The sequence below is a fragment of the Schistocerca americana genome, chromosome 1, assembly GCF_021461395.2.
Source record: "Schistocerca americana isolate TAMUIC-IGC-003095 chromosome 1, iqSchAmer2.1, whole genome shotgun sequence".
Classification (NCBI taxonomy): domain Eukaryota; kingdom Metazoa; phylum Arthropoda; class Insecta; order Orthoptera; family Acrididae; genus Schistocerca; species Schistocerca americana.
This window is the reverse complement of record NC_060119.1, coordinates 1,141,483,741-1,141,506,259: the sequence shown is the minus strand read 5'-3', so window position 1 is coordinate 1,141,506,259 and position 22,519 is coordinate 1,141,483,741. Positions and strand designations below refer to the sequence as shown.

At 41.2% G+C, this 22,519-nt stretch overlaps 1 protein-coding gene across 3 annotated transcripts in view; it reads right to left on the bottom strand.

The window, feature by feature from the left end:
* The window catches only part of LOC124619293 (serine/threonine-protein phosphatase 6 regulatory ankyrin repeat subunit B-like), a 289,649-nt gene that overhangs the window by 47,322 nt on the left and 219,808 nt on the right, over positions 1–22,519 (bottom strand). For all 3 annotated transcript variants that reach the window (XM_047145590.1, XM_047145570.1, XM_047145581.1), the window contains exon 14: positions 5,301–5,606. In XM_047145590.1, coding sequence (XP_047001546.1) covers positions 5,301–5,606 — 306 coding nt within the window. The remainder of the gene's footprint in view (positions 1–5,300; positions 5,607–22,519) is intronic.

Here is a 22,519-nt window from a genome sequence, read left to right as displayed (position 1 = left end):
CAGACCTATTTATGCTAGAATGAATCTTAAGGAGCTTTATTGTTAATGAAAATATAAGTAAAGAGCAAAGGTCTGACAGAGTACTAAGATAATTTTGGAATTGGCTTAATAAGGAAGCTTAATTAATTTGAGACAAAAATAATGGTAGTTAAATGAGGAAGTAATTGGACAATAAGAGTAATAATTCATATTTTTTAAATCTTGAGTAATTAATGTTTCCAATAGTTAATGGTTTCAACATTGTGATCATAACAGTTTCAGGGTCGCCCCCCCCCCCCCCCCCTCTCTTTCACTCTTTTCTTTTCTATTCATTTAAATTCTGAAGTGATTGCACTGATTTGACCAGCAAAGTTAAAGTCAAGATAAAACCTAAATTTATCAGTGTTTTACCATTATTAAAAGTGACATTGTATGTGTGTGTGTCAAAAGTACTATTTCTAGGGTGACCTATGTCCGATTCCAGTTGGATCAATAGACAAAACGCAGTTCATAATAATCATTGTAGTGTAATGTTGTGTATTTATAGCTTGCTCAAATTAGTACAGAAAGAGAAAATCTTAGTTCATTAGATATTTCTGGTTCAAAAATTCACCATATAACACAGTATTACTACGTGTGGTTATGCTTGTACGTACATCCACTTGTACAAGGGGAAAACTCACTCAATGCCTAATTAGGCTGGCGACCGAATTATTAACCATTGGTAGCATCTGCGGTGTATGTTTCTTGTCCGTCCTAACGTGTAATTGCACTTATACTTGCTTGACGTATCATTGTTGTTACTGACGGGGTATAAGTCCGGTTTTGCTTCCATTTAGGTACACGTGGTCAACATATGTACCAAAATCCTTTCCTATAAGGTGAAGCCCGTCAACTTATCATAGTACAGACTTTAAAGAGTTAACGTACACCCGAGGGTGGACGTTACAAACCCCAAAAGTGCCCCACTTGTGACAGGATACTTTCTGGGACTGGATCAGACTCTGAATGTGGGTCTCCAGCAGGGATACGACTTCCTCAAATTCTGCCCTGAAATGAGATCCATCCTTCATGAAATCCTCCCCACTCCACCAAGAGTGTCTTTCTGCCATCCACCTAACCTTCATAACCTCTCAGTTCATCCCTATGAAATCCCCAAACCACCTTCCCTACCCTCTGGCTCCTATCCTTGTAACTGCCCCCGGTGTAAAACCTGTCCCATGCACCCTCCCACCACCACCTACTCCAGTCCTGTAACCCGGAAGGTGTACACGATCAAAGGCAGAGCCACATGTGAAAGCACCCACGTGATTTACCAACTAAACTGCCTACACTGTGAAGCTTTCTATGTGGGAATGACCAGCAACAAACTGTCCATTCGCATGAATGGACACAAGCAGACAGTGTTTGTTGGTAATGAGGATCACCCTGTGGCTAAACACGCCTTGGTGCATGGCCAGCACATCTTGGCACAGTGTTACACCGTCTGGGTTATCTGGATACTTCCCACTAACACCAACCTATCCGAACTCCGGAGATGGGAACTTGCTCTTCAATATACCCTCTCTTCCCGTTATCCACCAGGCCTCAATCTCCGCTAATTTCAAGTTGCCACCACTCATACCTCACCTGTCATTCAACAACATCTTTGCCTCTGCACTTCCACCTCGACTGACACCTCTGCCCAAACTCTTTGCCTTTGAATATGTCTGCTTGTGTCTGTATATGTGCGGATGGATATGTGTGGATGGATATGTATTCAATTCCTGGGATTGGAATGACTCCTTACCCTCTCCCTTAAAACCCACATCCTTTTGTATTTCCCTCTCCTTCCCTCTTTCCTGACGAAGCAACCATTGGTTGCGAAAGCTAGAATTTTGTGTGTATGTTTGTGTTTGTTTGTGTGTCTATCGACCTGCCAGTGCTTTTGTTTGGTAAGTCTCATCATCTTTGTTTTTAGATATATTTTTCCCACGTGGAATGTTTCCCTCTATTATAGACATAATTATATGATGTACATATGTAGACAGAAACAACAATTAAAAATTTGTACCATAGTTGGGATTCGAACCTGGGACTCCCACTCACTAGGCAGTTGCACTAACCAGTACACCACCCTGGCACACTGGCTTTGCACAAATGAGCAGACTATCCAAGCACCCCCCTCCTTAATCCAAATTCCCATTCACACCTCAGCCCACTTGGTATTCCTCCTAAGCTCTCCAACTGTATTGGAAAAGCATCTCAGCATTGAATGAAATGGCAGATCCTATCTGAAATACAGGCACAGGTGCTTTAATCAAATGAAACTATATGGTTCAAAGAGTTGTACTAGTCTCAAACATGTTTGAGACTTGGCATGAGCAAATTGGTCCTGGTAAGTACATATCACATCTGGAGCTACTGGTTTGCTACAGTAAATAAGTGATGGCGCAGCAGCAGATTGGCGCACTTTAATGGTACCCGAAGCCTTATTCAACTGAAATTTGCTTATTAATGTGAACCTTGCTGGAAACTGGACTTGTGTAATGATCTCTGTTTGAATTGTGTGAATGTGGTGGAAACACAGTACTTGGCTTTGTACTAGGGCATATACTGGGCTCTCATTACTAATAGTTGCGTGCTTGCCACCATGAGCCTTACTGACTCTGGACTTGGCATGAACTAGCCCCATCTGGTACTGAGAGAATTCCACATTTTATAGTGTGGAAATGACACTAAAGTTGGACAAAGGATACATTGTAGGGAGACATCCCACCCATCAAACTCACATAAACTGTTGTTTAGGAAGGTGGGATCCAAATGACACAGTTTATGAAACAGCCATCGAAAACAAACAAATTATGATGTGCAACAAATTCTACAACTGGGTGGTCTGTTTCACCTTTGGCCACAGTTTGGCAATGGCCATTCAGACCAGGTGGATAGTTTTACAGCATGTGGTACTTTTAAGAAGTCTCTAGCACAGTCAAATGCTGCCATAATATCTGTATACAGGTCACATTGTTTGTGAGAGTAGCTAAGTGCAAGGTACTATTTGCATACGTTATTTTAGATTGCATGATTGTTTTGCTGCACACAGCACTGGACTATCATATGTAAATAGTATCTTGCACTTAGCCATTCTCAGAAACTATGTGGCCACTGCACATGGTAACACTTATGTGCATGGCTTGATAATGGGCTAATATCTGAAACTGGTCACCACTTAAATATAAATAATCTTCTGCACAACTCTGAAGGTTTTATAATTTCATTGAATATAAAATATATCAGTACTTAATTCAGCCTACTTTTTACTAATGACTATTAATTATTATGGCTTCAGCTCACAACAGAGAACTTAACTGCTGAATGGCAATTCAGACCACAGAAATCAATCTTGTGCAAAAGAATTAAACAGACTAAAAGGAATTACATATTCATTGCCATATTTGATTCAGCGCATCCACACTTCATTGTCATACAGATCAGCACACGGCTGCAATGAGTCTTGGCAATAGGTTCAATTAATTAAATAAAAAAGTACTTCAAGAATTTAGTTCAAACTAATCTGCTGTGCAGGATTAAATTATTTCAGTTACACAGGGGAAGGCTGAGTTAGACACTTGCAGAGACAATTCCTTCATGTAATGCATGTTTGGACCCATTCCCCATGCCACATATAAATATCAACTTTTTCCAAATTTTGCATGTCTGACCTCTCAGTGGAACTTACACTTTGCCTCAGTTCCTGCTAGTCCCTGTGCTCTTCATACCTTCCATTGCTCTTCCACATCATTCCATCCTTCTTATACTACACTAAACTCTCACTCTAATCTTACTTTTCTGGGTCACTCTGTTGTAACCATTATTATCCCATATTCCCTTTGCACTACTCTGGATCTTCCACTTCCCCCAAATACACTCTTCTCCTCATTCTACATTTCTCTTAGTAGCCCTCTAACTTGCCCCTGTACACCTAGCAACCCACTCTTCCCATTCCATACCCCTTCCATTTCCCCACCATTATTGGAGCTAAGACCACTAATGCACTGTGCAAGTCAGAAATGCATATTTTGGAGAGAGGGGGGGAGGGAGGAGGAGGAGGGGGGCCAGGGAAGGATGCAGGGGGGGGGGGGGGGGGGGCGCGAGAGCTGGGTATCCAACTGACATAGCTTGCGAGCCAACCATTGAAGATGACCAAATTATGTTATGCAGATGACAATATGAGGACTAGGCAGTTGTGAAGATACCAAAGAGCGACCTGTGATGAATATAGCTATCATTAAATTGTAAGGCGAGGGGAGTAACTGCCTCACTTTCAGTGCAAAATCAGGAATATAGCACTTAATTACAGTGGAACACTGTAGTAATTATTTTTGCAACAGAATCTTATCAATTATGTTAATTCATTTATTTAATCAGCAGCCGAAACATTGATACGAAACATCTACCACAGGAATATTAGCCGAACAGCTCCTCAAGCTTAGGGCATGGTCAAGCTAACTCATATATTAGGCTGTTACTTGGTGATTAATACTAGCCAAAACAATTGGGAGTGTTTCATGCCACTTGGTGAGTAGATTTTTTTATCTATCCAATTACTTAACATGATCTCCTTTTGAAGTCACTGAGAATAAAAATTTGAATTATAATATTTCAAATCAATTTCAAAGAAAATATTGTCAATAAATAAGTTAATTATTATGTAAAATATTATCTTTGGTGTATGCATCATCTTTGTTAATAGTTAATAGTGGAAGACATATGTTGTCAGTAAGTGATTGTACTGTACTGTACTGTGTGTGTGTGTGTGTGTGTGTGTGTGTGTGTGATGTCATTTCATTTCTTTAAAATTCAGACACATACAAATATCATGCAGTGTAAGAATGATTGAAATTAAATATTGTGTATGTAATATAAACTGTCTGCAACAAATTATTTCAACATTCCTATTTTAAGCTAAAACCTGAATATCCTCATGCATGCAGAAGAATACTTCTGGATACAGAGAAAAGTACATCAAACAAAAACAGTAATTTAAGTAAAGAAAATTACTTCATTAATTTTTGGAACAATCTTTGTTTTATGAATAATTCAACCTTTGGTTGTAGTTCACAGTGGGAGAACAAATTATGAAAACATACGCAAAATAGTTATTTGCAAAGTTTGTAATTAAGAATTAATTATTGTAGATATAAGTACATAGGTTTGACTTACTGTTGCTCATTGCTCCTTCTAAATGAATTTCAAAGGAGGGATAAGAAGTAAATGTTGACCAATATAAATCGTAAAACTAGGCTTCTGACAAAGTAAAAACTTAATAAAGAGAAATTTACTTGATAATTCTGGCAATCAATGGCTGCTTGCAGTGCTGTTCTCCCACTGTGGTTCCTTATACTGACACTGGCACCTTCAGACAGAAGTAGCTTTACAGCAGGCTCACTTCTGACAGCCAGTAGCAGTGGTGTGCACCCATCGTTGTCCTGCACATCGATGCCTCTTGGTGTCTGCTGGTCTGCTTTCTGAAGCAGTAACTTCATTACCTCCACACTACCAGCCTCAGCTGCCCAGTGCAGAGGTATCCTACCAGTGTCATCCTTTGCAGTGACATCTGCACCAGCAGCAATCAATTCTTCTGCAATCTGTAAGTTAAAAATGCTTCAAAGTTACTATGCAAGGTAAAGCAAAGGCAACCATTCACCTAGAGCTCTGACTGATCGGTGGCACATAGGATCACACAAAAGAAGCAGTACTTGACTAGCTTTTAAGCTACTGCCCTTTCTAAAATAGAAGTACACACATTCACACACAGAGCTACACAGACACCCAAATGCATACTCCCATGCCCATGGTGAGACTGACTGTTGATTATCAATAGTAAGTGGTTCGGCAGACAGAGGTGGGAAGGGGTATGGAAGGATGCAGGAGGTGAGGATGAGGTACTGGGATGGTGTAAGGCAGGTCTTTCAACAGATGACTCAGTGGCTGCACAACAAGACAAATGGAGTTCAGAGGTTTGGGGGTATAATATATGTGGGAGGGGAGGAAGACAGGAAGGTGGGGGTGTGGAAGGAGACAGGGAGATGGATGGAAAAGGGGAGATAAAGGAGAAGGAGGGAGGGAGGGGGTGGGAGGAGAGAGAGAGGGGGAGGGCGAGGGGGGAAGAGAGAGAGAGAGAGAGAGAGAGAGAGAGAGAGAGAGAGAGAGAGAGAGAGAGAGTGTGCCTTGGTGGGTGGAGGAATGGTGTGGACATAAAAAGAAGGGAATATGTGTGGTGAGGCTGTGAGAAACAGGTTAGCAGAGGTTTAGGCCATAGGGATTGCAAGAGCAGGATATGCTGGAGAGACAGTTCCCTCTTGCGCGCGGTTCACAGAAACTAGTGCTGCAAGGGAGTATTCCAAATAGCTTGCATTGTGAAGCAGCTGCTAATCATTTGTGTTGTGGTGTGCATCAAGATCAGCAATTCAATGACAAAGTTTGCAATTTGCCACAGTTGGACAGTGGCCATAGTAATGTAACAGCATGGAAACTAAGACTTATTTTCCACAATGATTCCTCGGGGCATATGCTAGGGTAGTGAACGCCAATAAATGATTATTTCATACATGGTGTTACAATAAAATATAAAAAATTGTTTTAGCAGTTTTTTCTGTCTCATGTATGGCATGGGAAGTAACACACAGTGGATGGCAGTCTTTGCTCATCATGGAAGTACTACAAGTACCTGGTGATGTAGACAACATTCGCCTGCCAAGGCCTATGAAGAGAGAAGACACTGAAAATTGTACTTTACCTGCTGAATAACCTTTCTCTTTATTTTTTTTTTAAACAAACAGTAAATATAAGAATAAAATGTGATAATGTGATGTACTGTACCGTACATTGTAAAAGGAAAGTTCAGTTCATGTTCATATCTAGTTATGTAAAGACATGTATTTTATTGTTCCAGTTATTGTTGATGAAAGTTATATATGATCAGATATCTGCAAATGATTTACGAAGGACTTGAAGATGCATATTACTTGCAAAGAATAAAACTGTTGAAATGTGTTGCAATTAACGTGCTATTTGCTACAGTTTGATAAAAATTACTTTGTTATTGACAAGTGGAGGTGGTGGGGAATGGATTTGCCAGCTCATATGCAACATGTCATGTGCTTATGCTACAAAATCGTTGTAGGTAGGAGGGAGGGCAGTGGTGGTGGCTGCTGCTGTACAGACAGTGATGCATAAGATACTGTAATCACATGTCATAGGTGAATAATCGCAATAAGATGAGCATTCAGTCACACAAATGTTCCAAAATAGCAAATTACCTAATTAAGCAAAGAACACTGTAAAGGGTGAACACAACTGAATTTTAGGTAAAATTTTGTATGGCTAAGAGATGAACAGCCACTTATATCTTAGTCTTTAAATATGTCTGCTTGTGTCTGTATGTGTGGATGGATATGTGCGTGTGTGCGAGTGTATACCTGTCCTTTTTTCCCCCTAAGGTAAGTCTTTCCGCTCCCGGGATTGGAATGACTCCTTACCCTCTCCCTTAAAACCCACTTCCTTTTGTCTTCCCCTCTCCTTCCCTCTTTCCTGATGAGGCAATAGTTTGTTGCGAAAGCTTGAATTTTGTGTGTATGTTTGTGTTTGTTTGTGTGTCTATCGACCTGCCAGCGCTTTCGTTCGGTAAGTCACCTCATCTTTGATTTTATATATAATTTTTCCCACGTGGAATGTTTCCTTCTATTATATTGATACTATTAAGTAAAGTGTTGTTTAGAGTTGCTTTTCCCTTATGGTCAAGAGCTGGATAGTTTAATGTGGAAACAAAACTTTTGTTGAGTGAAGGTAAAGTCAACTGCTCAGAATTATTGATTATGATTGGTTGTTGAGAAACACGCAGCTGAAATTTAAAATTTTTCCAGCGAATTAAATGTTTGAAGCTATTTCAGGATTGCAGCCAGTCATTGTAAATTTCATTCCATGATATTTCAACTGGACACCTGCCAGTCATCTTCAGGTGTGCCATCGAAGACTGATGAAGATTTTCTCCGCTCCACCTTATATAACGCCTGCGGCGAGTGGCAATGCTGAAGACAGTAGATCTTTGCAGTTCCACCAGCAAGGGCACTGCCGCAGGGCACTGGGGTCCTTCTGTCACCTTGACTTTGATGCATGAGCAGCAATATTATCATGCACTATATAAGATTGAGCAGTTAGTGTCTTCATCAGTTTTCAATGGCTCATGTGAATTCTATACTGAATTTGTGGCTAAGTTAGCCCGTCTTCTAATTATAATCTATTGTAGATCCCTCGAACAAAAAACGATGCCTCCTTTTTTAGAAAAAGGCACAAGTCACACCCATCTGCAAGAAGGGTAGTAGAAGTGATTCACAAGAGTACAGTCCAATATCCTTGAAACTGATTTGTTGTAGAATATTAGACTATATTCTGAGCTTAAACATAATCAGGTATCATTAGAATGAAAAACCTGTCCAAGTTGCAAATTCTTACTCTTAATCATTCAATGACAGTTATTAGCAAATTTTCAAACATGTGCCAGAGATACAGAACATACCTTTTCAAACTTACATAACATAATCGAAAATGGCATTTCCGAAGATGTATTATACATGAGTGTAAATTTTGTTTTCTGCCCTGTAGAATGATCTGAAAATGGATCTTAGCCCGAAACTAGTCACTGAATGAACAAAAGTAAGAATTTGCAACTTGGACTGGTTTTTCATTCTACTGATTAACAGAAGTTGCTGACCCAAGTTACTTCAGCCTGCTGGAAGTTCGTATAATGATGTATCTTGAATGGAATGACCATCTCAATGCCAACCAGCATGGTTTTTGAAAACATCGATCACGTGAAACCCAACTTGCGCTTTTCTCATATGGCATACTAAAAGCTTTGGATCAAGGCAACCAGGTAGATGCAGTGTTTCTTGATTTCTGAAAAGCATTTGACTCAGTACTGCACCCATGCTTATTGTCAAAAGAATGATCATATGGAATATCAAGTGAAATTTGTTATTAGATTGAGGACTTTTTGGTAGGGAGGACATAGCATGTTATCTTGGATGGACGAGTCATTGTGAGATGTAGAAATAACTTTGGTTCTGCCCCAGGGAAGTGTTGGCACCCTTGCTGTTCATGTCATATATTAATAACCTTGCAGATATATTAATAGTAAAACGAAGTTGTTTGAAAACGATGTAGTCATCTATAATGAAGTACTATCCGAAAGAAGATGCATAAATATTCAGTCAGATTTTGATAACATTTCAAATTGGTGCAGAGATTGGCAACTTGCTCTAAACGCTCAGGAATCTAAAACTTTGCACTTCACAAAGTGAACAACATAGTATACTATGACTTAATATCAATTGAGTCACTGCTGGAACTGGCCTACTCCTACAAATACCTGGCTGTAATATTTTGTAGGGATATGAAATGGAGGTTCAGTCATGGGTAAAGCAAGTGGTACACTTCGGTTTATTGTAGAATTCCTTGGGAAGTGCAATCAGTCTACTAGTGAGATTGATTACAAATCACTCATGCAACCAGTACTAGAATATTGCTGAAGGTGTGTGAAACTCATACCAAACAGGATTAACAGGGTATACTGAATGCATACAGAAAAGGGCAGCACGAATGGTCACAGGTTTGTTTAATCCCTGGGAAGTCATAGATATTCTGATGGAACTGAACTGGAAGACTCTTGAAGACAGACATGTACTATCCAGAGGAGGTCTATCAATGAAGTTTTAACAAGTAGTTTTAAATGATGACTATAGGAATATACTACAACCCTCCATGTACTGTTCACATAGAGATCATGTGGATATGATTCGAATAATTACTGCACACACAGAGACATTGAAACAATCATTCTTTCTGTGCTCCATACATGAATGGAACAGGACGAAACCCTAGTAACTAGTACAATGGGACTTAGCCTCTGCCATGCATCTCATGTGGTTTGCAGAGTATAGATGTAGGCGTAGATGTAGAAGATGACTGGCAGGTGTCCAGCTGAAATATCCTGGAGTGAAGTTGGTGATAACTGGCTGAAATCCCAAAATCCCTTCTAATAAACGCGCAGCTATTTGCCAGATCGATGTTGCACAGAAACTAAACTATACTACACCCGAACAAGCCATGAAGGTGCCATGGTGCCAACCAGCCACTGTGTCATCCTCAGCCCACAGGTATCATTGGATGCGGATATGGAGGGGCATGTAGTCAGCACACTGATCTACCAGCTGTTTTGTCAGTTTTCGTGACCAGAGCCGCTTCTTCTCAATCAAGTAGCTCCTCAATTGGTCTCACAAGGGATGAGTGCATATCGCTTGCCAACAGCATTCAGCAGACTGGATGTTCACCCATCCAAGTACTAGAATATTGAGCCTGACTGTGCTTAACTTCAGTGTTCTGATGGGAACCACTGTTTATTGTAAAAAAAAAGGTGAGTATTATAAAAAGCTTATGCATCACTGTATATTTGAATACAACTGGCTCAGTCATTATTTGATGTGTATGTAAAGCATTAGAGCAGTGACTTTGAATATGAATCTGAATGAATTAGTTAACTACGCATCCCATAGCTACATGGAGACAAAGTTTATCTGTGATAAGCATAGCAATCAGGATAAACAAGACCATTAAAAATGGTGAAAATCTAACATCGATGCATTAAATCTTTAATGTTAAGTTAAAAGGTATTTTTCCAATCTTCTGCCCACAAGGAAAAGTGGCAAGAACCTGTGTAAACCATTTACCTATGGACTTCTTGTTGCAAATGTCCTTAAACAATTTCATGATTGTCTGATCTTGATGTCAATGACGCACCTGTACTCACTGTCAGCATGTTATGTAAGCTGACCACTGCACATGGGGCGGCCATGAAAGGAGAGGAAGATTGGAAGAGGGTAGCACCAAATCACAAAGTGGTTGAAGGAAAAACCTCGATGCTGCTTAACGGGGCATGGGGAAGGGGGGGGGGGGGGGCGTTGTATCAGTCGAGTGAGAGTAATGATGGATGATGGGGTGAAGCAGAGTGCACACAGTATTGCTTGGCCACTAGCTGCACAGAAGGTGTGGTAGGGGAGGGGTCTGTGGTAGTGGTGAGGCAGGGGAGGCACCTCCCTTGCTGACGGGACAGTGCGGTAGGGGAAGTACAGTTCTACAGCGCAAGCCTTCACAAACACGTATCTTTCAGAACTTATAATCTACAGCTAGTGAGCCTGCAGATGATTGTATTAACAGGTTGTGCCAGTATAACAAATAATTTGACAAGGGAACTGTTTGTTACTGAAAAAACAAAGGGTTCAGGATTACACCGAAATTTGATCAGAGAGAGCGATTATTTTTGCCTGTCTTGCGCACTTTTTCTTTCTTTTGTTGCCATGTTAAAAATAGCTTCTTTCCAAAAACACAGTGGTATTTGTACATTTTCAACTCACTAATACGCTAATGCAGCTGCAATTGTGACAGAATCCTGGAACACTCTGCTAACTACACAACTGAGGTCAAGTGAAGGTCAACAACTTAAGAAAAGCTAATGCTTGGTATAAAAATAAAAATAAAAAAAGATAATAATGTCTTTCCTACATTTATGGTGTCACAAAATCCATACTAATTCTCATTTCGCCATCTATCGATAGTTCTTCGAAGAATTTCATTATTTTATGGTGAGTGTTATACTTATAACACAGAAAACACCATTTACTTTCACTACATAATATTTTATTGGCACATGATAAATCAAAACACAAAGAAATAGTTTTCGACAATCACGGTAACAGCCATGACGAATGTCTCACACCAACTAGTCAACAACCAAAGTAAAGTAAAACGAAGTACAAAAAAGGCAAAGATATTAATATTTTCTGGCAGTTATGCCACAGAGCCCCCCCCCCCCCCCCCCTCGAGGAGCGCGGAGCACATAGGAGGAGTGATGAGGAGTAGGTGATAAAGGGAAGGTAAACATTTAAGGCATGACGTAATCTTGAAGTCTGAGAGGTGGCCGTACGGTGCGGCCAGCACGGGTGATAGCAATAGGGGTGGGAGGATTCGGGGAAGACGAAAGAGAAGGGGGGGGGGGGGTTTACTCTTATAAATAAAACATTATTGGAGCCTACATAGGCTGAAATGTCATTTTGTGAAGTACCAGGAGCCACATTGAAGCACTGTAATAGCTTAATGTCTTTCTGGTCAGATGGCACAGAATTGTTTTGAATTTCAAATAAAAAAAGAAAAGTATCCACAAGTTGTATTTTTATAGAGTCCACATCATAGTCACTCAAGTTCACTTGAAACACTAGTTCATTACTGCTGGCACTCGGAGGCATGAAGTACAGAAGAGGGGGGCCTTGACTTGCAGAGTGTTTGATTAGCTTGTGGAGAAGGGTTAGGACAGGCCTCTGAAGTTTCTTGCAAAACAAATTCCTTATCATGTATGTTGGTGTCGTTAAGGATCCAGGCTGGTTTCAATCGCTCAATGGACACGACAGATGGTTTGTTCTTAAAGGATCGTAAAAGTATTTTCAGAGCGTGACAGGACCCGGTATGGGCCAGTGTAGGGTGGAGCAAGGGGTGGACGCACGGCGTCTTCTCTAAGCATCACATAGTTACAAGAACTGAGGTGTGGGTGAATGAAAACCAGAGGGGTAGCATGCGATCGAGGTTGTGGAAAACGTAACCTGGTGATATGCTGTCGAACCTGTCATACCAACTCGGGAAGTAGAGGAGGATCATCAAGAAAATCTGCCGGAAGTGCGAGGTTTTCTCCGTATACCATCTCAGCAACTGACACTTTAAGGTCTTCTTTGAAAACCGTCCTCAACCCTAAAAGGACCCAGGGGAGTGCCTCAGTCCAAGAGGAAGAATGACACATGAGAGTGACCTTCAGGGTACGGTACCATCGTTCTATTAGGCCATTAGATTGTGGGTGATAGGCTGTAGTTCTGAACTTGTTGATACCACACAGCTGACAGAGGCGATTAAACAGATTAGATTCAAATTGTCTCCCCTGGTCTGTGGTAAGTGAAGTAGGGCAACCAAAACGAGAAAGCCAATGGTGGACAAAAGCGTTAGCTACAGTGTCGGCCGTAATGTCCGCGATGGGGATAGCCTCGGCCCAACGTGTGGTACGATCTATCATCGTCAGTAAGTAACGGAAATTGTTAGATATCGGTAATGGGTCGACAGTGTCCAAGTGGACATGACGGAATCTACCTGAGGGCATAGTAAATTTGCCTAATGGGGGCTTAGTATGTTTGTGTATTTTGGCTCTCTGGCAAGGTATGCATGCTCTTGCCCACCGATTACAATCTCTTTTTACATTAGGCCAAACGTATCTTTCCGTAATGAGGCGCGTAGTCACGCGAATGCTCGGGTGAGCGAGATTGTGGATTGTGTCGAAAACGTCTTTCCTAAGAGCTTTAGGGACTATAGGACGAGGATGATCTGTTTAAATGTCACAATACAAAGAGCAATCATCATTAGGGAAGGGAAGTAGAGCAATTTGTAAGGAAGTATCAGAGTCAGAGAGAAGGTGCTGCATCTCTGGGTTGGATAGCTGGAGCTCGTGTAAGTGGTGAGGATCAATAGCTATCTTAAGGGAGGACAGGCGTGACAGGTAGTCTGCTGCAACATTGTCATTACCCCTGATATATTGAAAGTCTGAAACATATTGTAATACTAAATCCATATGGCGGAACCTTCTGGGTAGTACATCTAATGCTGGTTTGCGGAGAGCCTCGACAAGGGGCTTGTGATCTGTGTAAACTGTCACAAGTCGGGCTTCAATATCTGTAGGAAAGTACTTTACGGCCTCATAAATGGTGTAAAGTTCACGATCAAATGCGGACCACTTTCTTTGCATTTCGGTGAGCTTTTTTGAAAAGAAATGCAGGGGTGTAGTACCTGTTGGTAGGGTCTGCTGCAAAACTGCGCCAATGGCATTATCGCTAGCGTCTGTGGTTATTGTCAGGGAGGCGTCAGGGTGAGGGTGAGACGGGGTAATAGCGTTCACTAAGGCGTACTTAAGCGAGTCGAAGGCTCGCTGCATGGTCTGATCCCATTCTATGTGTCTGTCGCCTGTGGTATTCTTTCCCTTTAAGGCCTCAGTGAGAGAGGCTTGAAGAGTTGCCGCATGTGGAATGTGGAGTCTAAAAAAATTTACCATTCCGAGGTATCTACGTAGCTCTTTTTACGCTTGAGGGAGGGGAAGGTCAAGTATTTGTTGTACTCTATCTGAGGTGGGACGAATGCCCTCATTATTGACCAAATGTCCCAGGAAAATAGCCCCCCGCTTCTCCAGTTGGGATTTGTCATGATTAATCTCAACTCCGTGTTGCGCCAATCTATCAAAAACCTGTTGGAGGTGTTGTCTGTGTTCCTCTGCAGTTGTGGAGAAAATAATAATGTCGTCTAGGTAGGCATAGCAAAAATTAAGGCCACGTAGAATGGTGTCAATAAATCTTTGCCAGGTCTGAGAGGTATTCTTCAATCCATAAGGCATAAACAAATATTCATATAGTCCAAATGGGGTGATGATAGCGGTTTTGGGGATATCTTCTGGGTGCATCGGAATCTGATGGTATGCCTTTTTGCAGTCTAACACAGAGAAAAAGTTGGCACCGAACATGGATTGTGAAAAGTCGTGGAGGTGTGGGACAGGGTAGTTATCAAGTATTGTTCTGGCGTTCAAACGTCTATAGTCTCCACAGAGTCGAAAGGAATTGTCCTTTTTGGGAATGACATGTATTGGGGAAGACCACGCACTGTCTGAGGGGCGGACTATACCCAAGCATAAAAGTTCATTAATACATTCTTTGGCAGCGGTAAGTTTTTTTTGCATTGAGGCGACGGGGGCGAGAACGGACAGGCGGTCCCTCAGTTGTGTTAAGCCGGTGACAGACGCCCGTAGTAATGGCCTTGATTTTGTGAATAGGTGTGGCCGAAATACGTGGAGGGACGCAGGAAGACGCGACGTTATCGTCGGTGCGCGGTAAGTATGAAAGGGAACTAACCTGAAACACGTTATAATTGAACGGTAGTTCAGTGAAAGCTGCAGTGATGTCCGTGGAGCTGCGCTGTGCAACAGCCGGTGGGATTCCATTGACTATGGTGTCACTGCACGAAGGAATCGTTGAGCACGCATGCGCGGCGCCGCCTGTAACAGCTGTCGCCTGTGTGTTTTGATGAGAGGCGGACGGTGAAGCGCAGGGAGGGGGGTTGCTGGGCGGGTTGCCGTCTTCGCTGTCCGGGTCGTGGCATGCGCTGCTGTGGCTGCGTATAAACAGCGGTGCGGAATGCAAGTCCCGTGTAGTTTCGTGCGTGTTATTACTTTTAATCTTGATCTCCTCTCTAAACCCGCGCAATTCATCAGTCAGGGCATCACAACGTTGAAGCAGCCTTGCATTGTCTTCAGACAGTTGGTCAATTTCAAGGCATTGCGTAACTAAGTTCACTACAGCAGCTTTGACCTCCTCAGATAGAATAGAAACTGTCTCTTTGTCTTGTTGACAGGACGTATTCGAGCTGCATTCTGTCGGCGTGAATGGGGAAAATCTCGCCGAAAAGTTTTGTTTAAAATCCACTGAGCAGAGGGCAGGTGTAATTAAGTCCAAAGAAAAGTTATGAGCAGTTAAGAAGTCCAACCCTAATACTGGCTCGTTGATTTCTACTACCGAAAATGTCCATTCATAATTATGTGTACCATCGAAGTAAATGCGAAGTTGCGTTACGCCATAAGCCTTTAATGAGGAATTGTTGGCTGCTCTGATTTGGTGAGGCGAATGCTTGATTGTAGAAGTGACCATTGAATGTGGAATAACGCTCACATCGGCACCAGCGTCCACTAAAAACCATTTCTGAGAAGCTATATCCTGGATATACAAACGTCCGAGAGAATAATTCGGAAGTACTAGCCTGTGATCTGTTAAGTGACTTGACGTCACAGTGTGGAACGGTGCGCCTATAACGGCCCGCAGTGCATGTTTGGGCGCATTGCACAGGGTGAGCGGCAATTCCTAGCTGTATTACCATAAATGGAGTGATACCAGCAGAGAGGATAAACTTGCTGATCCTGTGTTGTTACCGGGTGATGGACGTCACTTGAAGCGGTGGTATGGGATGGTGAAGGACGGTGTGGAATCTGGTGCTCAGCCAGTGTACTCTGTCTGTTGTTTTGGAAAGATCGGCCTCTGCCACGCGGGGAAGGCGTAATATCGAGGGGGACACACGTAGATAACTTTCCTCTGTTGATTATCTTATATGCGGCGTCGACCAGCAATAATTTCGCTTGTAGAGGTTCCCGGTCGTGTGACAGGAGCTGCAGTTGGATAGCTTGCGGCAGCTTTGCAGCTCAGAAAGAAAGTAAAGCTTCATCTGGCATAGTTTTGCTATCCAAGACTGCTCTGATAAGTCACCGCAGTTGTGAAGGAGTCGAGTCTTTGAGATGTACATCTCGCAGTATGTATAAAACAGACTCTTGCGTAGTCTTAGCTAGACGTTCGCAGATCTGTTGTTTTGCCAGTGCATAACGATTTGTGGGGGCCGCCGACAGCACTAAGTCATGTACCCACTCAGCGTGATCCTCCAGGGCATTAATAAGCGCAATAAATTTAGCACTGTCTGAATCAATGTTTAGGGCGGTGAATATAGTCTCTGCCAAAATGCGTATGCGGATTGTCCATCGTGAACCTTGGTAATTTAGGAATTTTATCACTCTTGCGTTGTGGATGTAACAGATTTGATAGCACAGCGGACAGGAGTGGTGGAGTGTTTATGAAGCTGTCACTCGCAGCGGCTGGTTTAAACACGCCTGGCGCGGGACGCGCGGCAGGCGCAGCCGGGGCTGCGAAAACAATCGGGGCGGGACGACTGTCCAACCAGTAATTGTTGTCACTGAAATTTGTACCCATCTGTTTTTGTAGTGAGAATGTGTCCAAAACCGATTTATCAGCAATATATGGGGAGCTCCTAGTGATCTGTGGGCTCGAAAAGTCTGTGAGGTTCATAGTGTTGGGGCACTATTGCACACTACATGTCACAGGACGTTGTAAATACGACGCACTGTGAGTCACAGATTTAGGCACAGCACTCATGATTGGTTTGTTATAGATGAACATAGAAAAAGATTTCATAGCAGGTGACATCACTGACGATGTTGAACGAGTCCACAACGGCATTGTTGATGACGGAGAAAACTCCACGACGTTGTACTTATCTTCCGATTTTATCCCAGTTGTTGGTGGCGTTGTGTGTAGGAAACCGTGGAAAGGCAGTGTATATGCACCATTAGTATCATGTTGTAGTCCGAAAGGAGCGGAAGGTGAGCGATGTGGAGATGTCGAAGTAAACGGCCACATTGTCGAATCGGACGTACACAGAAAACACCATTTGCTTTCACTACGTAATATTTTATTGGCACACGATAAATCAAAACACAAAGAAATAGTTTTCGACAATCACAGTAACAGTCATGATGAATGTCTCACACCAACTAGTCAACAACCAAAGTAAAGTAAAATGAAGTACAAAAAAGGCAAAGATATTAATATTTTCTGGCAGTTCTGCCACAATTTCATTGAAAAAAATTCGCAGTCACCTGTACATCATGGAAGATAGGAAAGTTTCACATGTTAGCTATGTGGCAAAGTACTCTCTGCTTTGCAAGCTATCATTTGCCAAAAATTCATTTATGTATCCTTAACTGTTTATGAGATGAGTGTTTCACTTCCACTATCATTTGTGCAGGCGACTGGAACTGAGTGCACTACATGCAATCCATTTTCTTGAGATTGGTGACAGATATGGATCTCATCTCAAGTGTAAAAAAAAATTCAGTATGTTAGCTCCCTTTTGTACAGAGTACCATTTGGACTGTGGACTAACATTAACCAAACACAAACTCATAAGACGCCTATTTTTCATTGTAAACTATTTGAATTTAGTACAGTACATTACTAAATACAGAAATACCACATAACTAGAACCATTTACAAAATGATAGGTAATTCATCATGAGGCTATGAGGTGTGTGGAAGACAAAGATTTTTACCACATAGTTTCTTTAAAACTGTTTGAGAAAGATTGCAGTGAATGCACATGTCTCCATTCTGGCAGTCTAGCCGAGGTCGGCAGACAATTTATCATTCATAACAGAGGAAGCTCACAGCTGCAGAGGCGATAGGCAACTGAGGTGGCTGCAACAGATGACTGGACTCACACAGTCCTGAGAATGGGAAAGCATTTCTGCACACCGGCCAAGTAATTCTGCATGAGCTCTACAGAGCTGTCTGCAATCAGACACACTACATGGCTGTGCAGTCCCAGTTGCAGCGCAGATCTGCTGACTGACCATGATGTCACACTGACCAACCCATCACACCTCAACAGCGCATTCCTAGCAGTTCTGGCATTGGCATCACTACAAGACATTAACTACTATATCCACAAACAGGGTGAGTTTGTTGTGTTGATGGAACAAGTGTAGACAAAACAAATTTTAAATATTGTGTACAATGGTTGTTGTTAATGAAACACTGGTGTAAAAGTATGCAGTGCCAATAACAATAAAAGGATGTGCCAGTATATTTAGAGAAATATTTCCTGTGTGCAATTTGTTCATAAGTGGAGTAAAGTTTTCATGTATGGTATTGTGGTACTTAGTAAAAAGACACTCATGGAAACTTTAAGCTCAATATCAGATTACACATGAATTACAAAAGAAATAAGAGAATTATTAGTTTATAATATAAATCCTATCAGTGACAGTCTTAAGGGAGTGAAGTGACCTGTAATGCTCAAATAAGTAGCTGTGATTCCAAAGTGGATATTAGTTTTAAGGAAAGGAAAGAAAATCTGGGTACAGTTTGGGAACAACTGATTTTACACTTCAGGAATTAGTACAGAAAAGTGGTCAGTCAAGGAGGAGAAAGCTTATTTTAAAGAGGAACTATCAATAATGACAGATAAGAATATGGAAAAACATTATGAGCACATTTTAGAATCCAAACTAGATAAAGAAGCAATGAATCATAACATAGAACAATTGGCAATAGATGTAAGTTCTATAAGGGATGAGTCAAGAGATGAACTTGACAAATGGGTTAGGGAGGTTCGTCAGTGTGTTGATATACAGTTAAGCAACTTCAGAAAGTCCTGAATGTTTTGTGGTAATGGTTCAAAACAAACGGGAGGTGATACAGAAAAATAACATAATAAGACTGGGTGATACTGTAGAGGATTTGCTAGGACAAACTGATGACCTTAAATCACAAGTGGACACAGATTATAGAGAGTTGTAAAAAAGAAAAGTGGAGAACTTATTTATTACGAGGAGCCACAAGGCTACATAAGGGCAACCCACAAAGAGGAAAAGGGTACAATTGAAAGTTAAGCTGTTTTGATTGCGGGGAGAGTTTTGGTAAAAGAAACCGGGGTGAAGCACACTGTTAGCCCCAAAGACAGTAACATGGGTGGTTTATTCCAGGAGATTTCTAGAAAACAGTTACTTGGATACTAGCAAAGCCTCAGCTGGTTCCCTAAAGGGATTTTTAGATGAGTGGAGGGTATAGAGTGAGCTCAATGGTCAAAGAAGGTACAATCCTTTAAGGCAGGGAATGCAGTGCATCCATCAAAGCCGAACTTTTGACTGGAAAGTACAAAGGACACAGACTATTTATCCATAGAATACCACTGATCTCTACTGAACTGGTATTTTTGGAAAAAAATATATTGTTAAGTCTTTCACAGTTCCACACTGCAAGTCATATTGACTGCATGACTATCTGCATAATACTTGTAATTAAGAAGTTACATTCAAAGTGTTTGCTGTTCTGTATCATGATAGTTACTTGTCTTGTAATAATAAACAGTAGACCGCAGTTACAAAAATGTTAACGTTTTGTCCAGACAAGGTAACATTCTGAGAGAATTGCTCAGTTTGGGTTGGTAAAAGGGAGAAATATATTATTAAACAGATTTGTTTCTTAGTTTGTAATTGAGACTGGAGTGTGTGTTAGTTGAGTATGAATGAGTTACAGCTATGTTTAGCTAATTAATCATTATCAATTAATCAAGGCCACTGGGCAGATGGAAAGAGAGACGTATATGGCATCCTAACTTGAGAAGAATTATGTTGATTTTGTTGTGGTCTTCAGTCCAGAGACTGGTTTGATGCAGCTCTCCATGCTACTCTACCCTGTGCAAGCTTCTTGATCTCCCAATACCTACTGCAACCTACATCCTTCGGAATCTGTTTAGTGTGTTCATCTCTTGGTCTCCCTCTACCTGTGAAACCAGTCATGTAATCTACAAGCTAAGCTCAGCCACTGTGCTGCATTCTATGTAGGCATGACAACCAACAAGCTGTCTGTTCAAATGAATGGCCACCGACAAACTGAGGCCAAGAAACAATTGGACCACCCTGTTGCTGAACACTCTACCAAACATGATATCCTTCATTTCAATGACTGCTTCACAGTCTGTGCCATGTGGACATGTGGATCCTTCCCACCAACACCAGCTTTTCTGAATTGTGCAGGTGGGAACTTTCCCTACAATACATCTTATGTTCAAATAACCCTCCTGGCCTCAAACTCCTCTAGTCATTGTCCTCACCCATCCAGTCCCTTCCCTGTTTCCATCCCAGCACAACACAGCCATCATTCCACCATCACACCCAGTCTTATTAATGTGATTACGAAGAGAAGTAAAAGATGAACTCTAATATCAACCCATGTCCACATAACACATTTTATTAACAACAACACGGAAAGGATAGATTGCTACTCACTGTGTAGAGAAGGCACTGGGTTGCAGACATGTACAATGGAAAAAGACAGCTAAAATATTAAGCTTTCAGAAGAAGGCCTTCTCCCAAAATAGAAAACACACACTCGTTCACACATGCACAACTGTGACATTCTGTTTTGGAAGAAGGACTTCGTCTGAATGTTTAATATTTTAGCAGTCTTTTTCATTGTGCCTGTCAATGACTCAGTGCCTCGTCTATGCAGTGAGTAGTAATCTATCCTTTCCATAATGTCATTCCATCTGGGACTTACCCTCGTTTGAATTTAACACATTTTATTCCTCTCCATGTGAGGAATGTTTCCTGAAAGTTTGGTCCAGCTTTACATTATACCCTGTATGTATGAAAACACTTTGAACCTATTATTTCACTTTGACTTTGAAGGAATTAGTGTGTATGAAGAAATGAAGAAAATTTTTTGTAAAGTAAAAACTGGCAATGTAAGAGTGTAAAAACTTGAGAGCTGGTTAGGTAACAAAAAGGAAAAATGTGCTCTCTTTCCTCAAGTTACAATACAATGAGTGTCTACGCTCCTAACATATTATGGCAACTAACTTGGAATTAATAGTGATGAGGTACAATGCATTATTAGGATGTAATGAGGATTTTTGTGAATAATGATGCAGGATGATACTAATGATGATGATGATGATAATGATGATGATGATGAGGATGATGACAGTGATTATGTATTAGGGATTATTTGTGAGAAGTAATGACTTCTGTGAGTAGTAGTATGATGAAGATATGGTTAGGGCTCTGCAATCTTGTAATAGAGTACTAAAATATATACATGAAATCAGTAGCAAAATGTTTAAATGTGAATAAAATTATGAAAGTTGTTAAATTTATTGTATTTTGTAAACTTGATCCTAAGTAAAAACAAGCGAAATAACACTCCAATGAAAAAATAAAGAAAGAAAGATGCACCATGAAGGAATTGTCTGAATGGGATGGAAATCAATAGATGTGAATTACATGTACAGACCAACAAATGATTACAATTTCAGAAAAACTGGATTATTTATGCAAGAGAAAGAGCTTCACAAATTGAGCAAGTCAGTAATGTGTTAGTCCGCATCTGACCCTTATGCAGGCAAGTAATTCAGTTTGGTACTGACTGATACAGTTGTTGGATGTCCTTCTTAGGGATATCATGCCAAACTCTGTCCAAGTGGTGTGCTAGATTGTCAAATCCGAAGTTAGCTGAAGGGCCCTGCCCATAATGCTTCAAACATTCTCAATTGAGGAGAGACTCAGCCACCTTGTTGGCCAAGGAAGAGTTTGGTAAGCATGAAGACAAGCAGCAGAAACTCTCATCCAGTACGGGCAGGCTTTATCTTGCTGAAATGTAAGTCCAGGATGGCTTGCCATGAAGGGCAAAAAAAAAAAACGGAGCATAGAATAATGTGGACATCTCCAGCAGTGTATTCACTGGTTGTCAGGTTTCAGTTTGAATTGGGACTCATCACTGAAGACAATTCTACTCAAATCAATAAGATTGCAGGCAAAATACTTTAATCTAAGTTAATTCTTTCATCGGGTATGTAAAAGCTCAATTAATCAGCATGGTGACTTTCTTAGTGCCTCTTAACAAGTTGTAAAAAACCAGAATTTTGCTTTCACCCCAAGCACATAGTGATGGCCACACAGAAACCTCAAGGAAGTTTACACTTGGTCAATATGCAATAAAGTGACATTGAAAATAAAGATTTTCAAATTGAA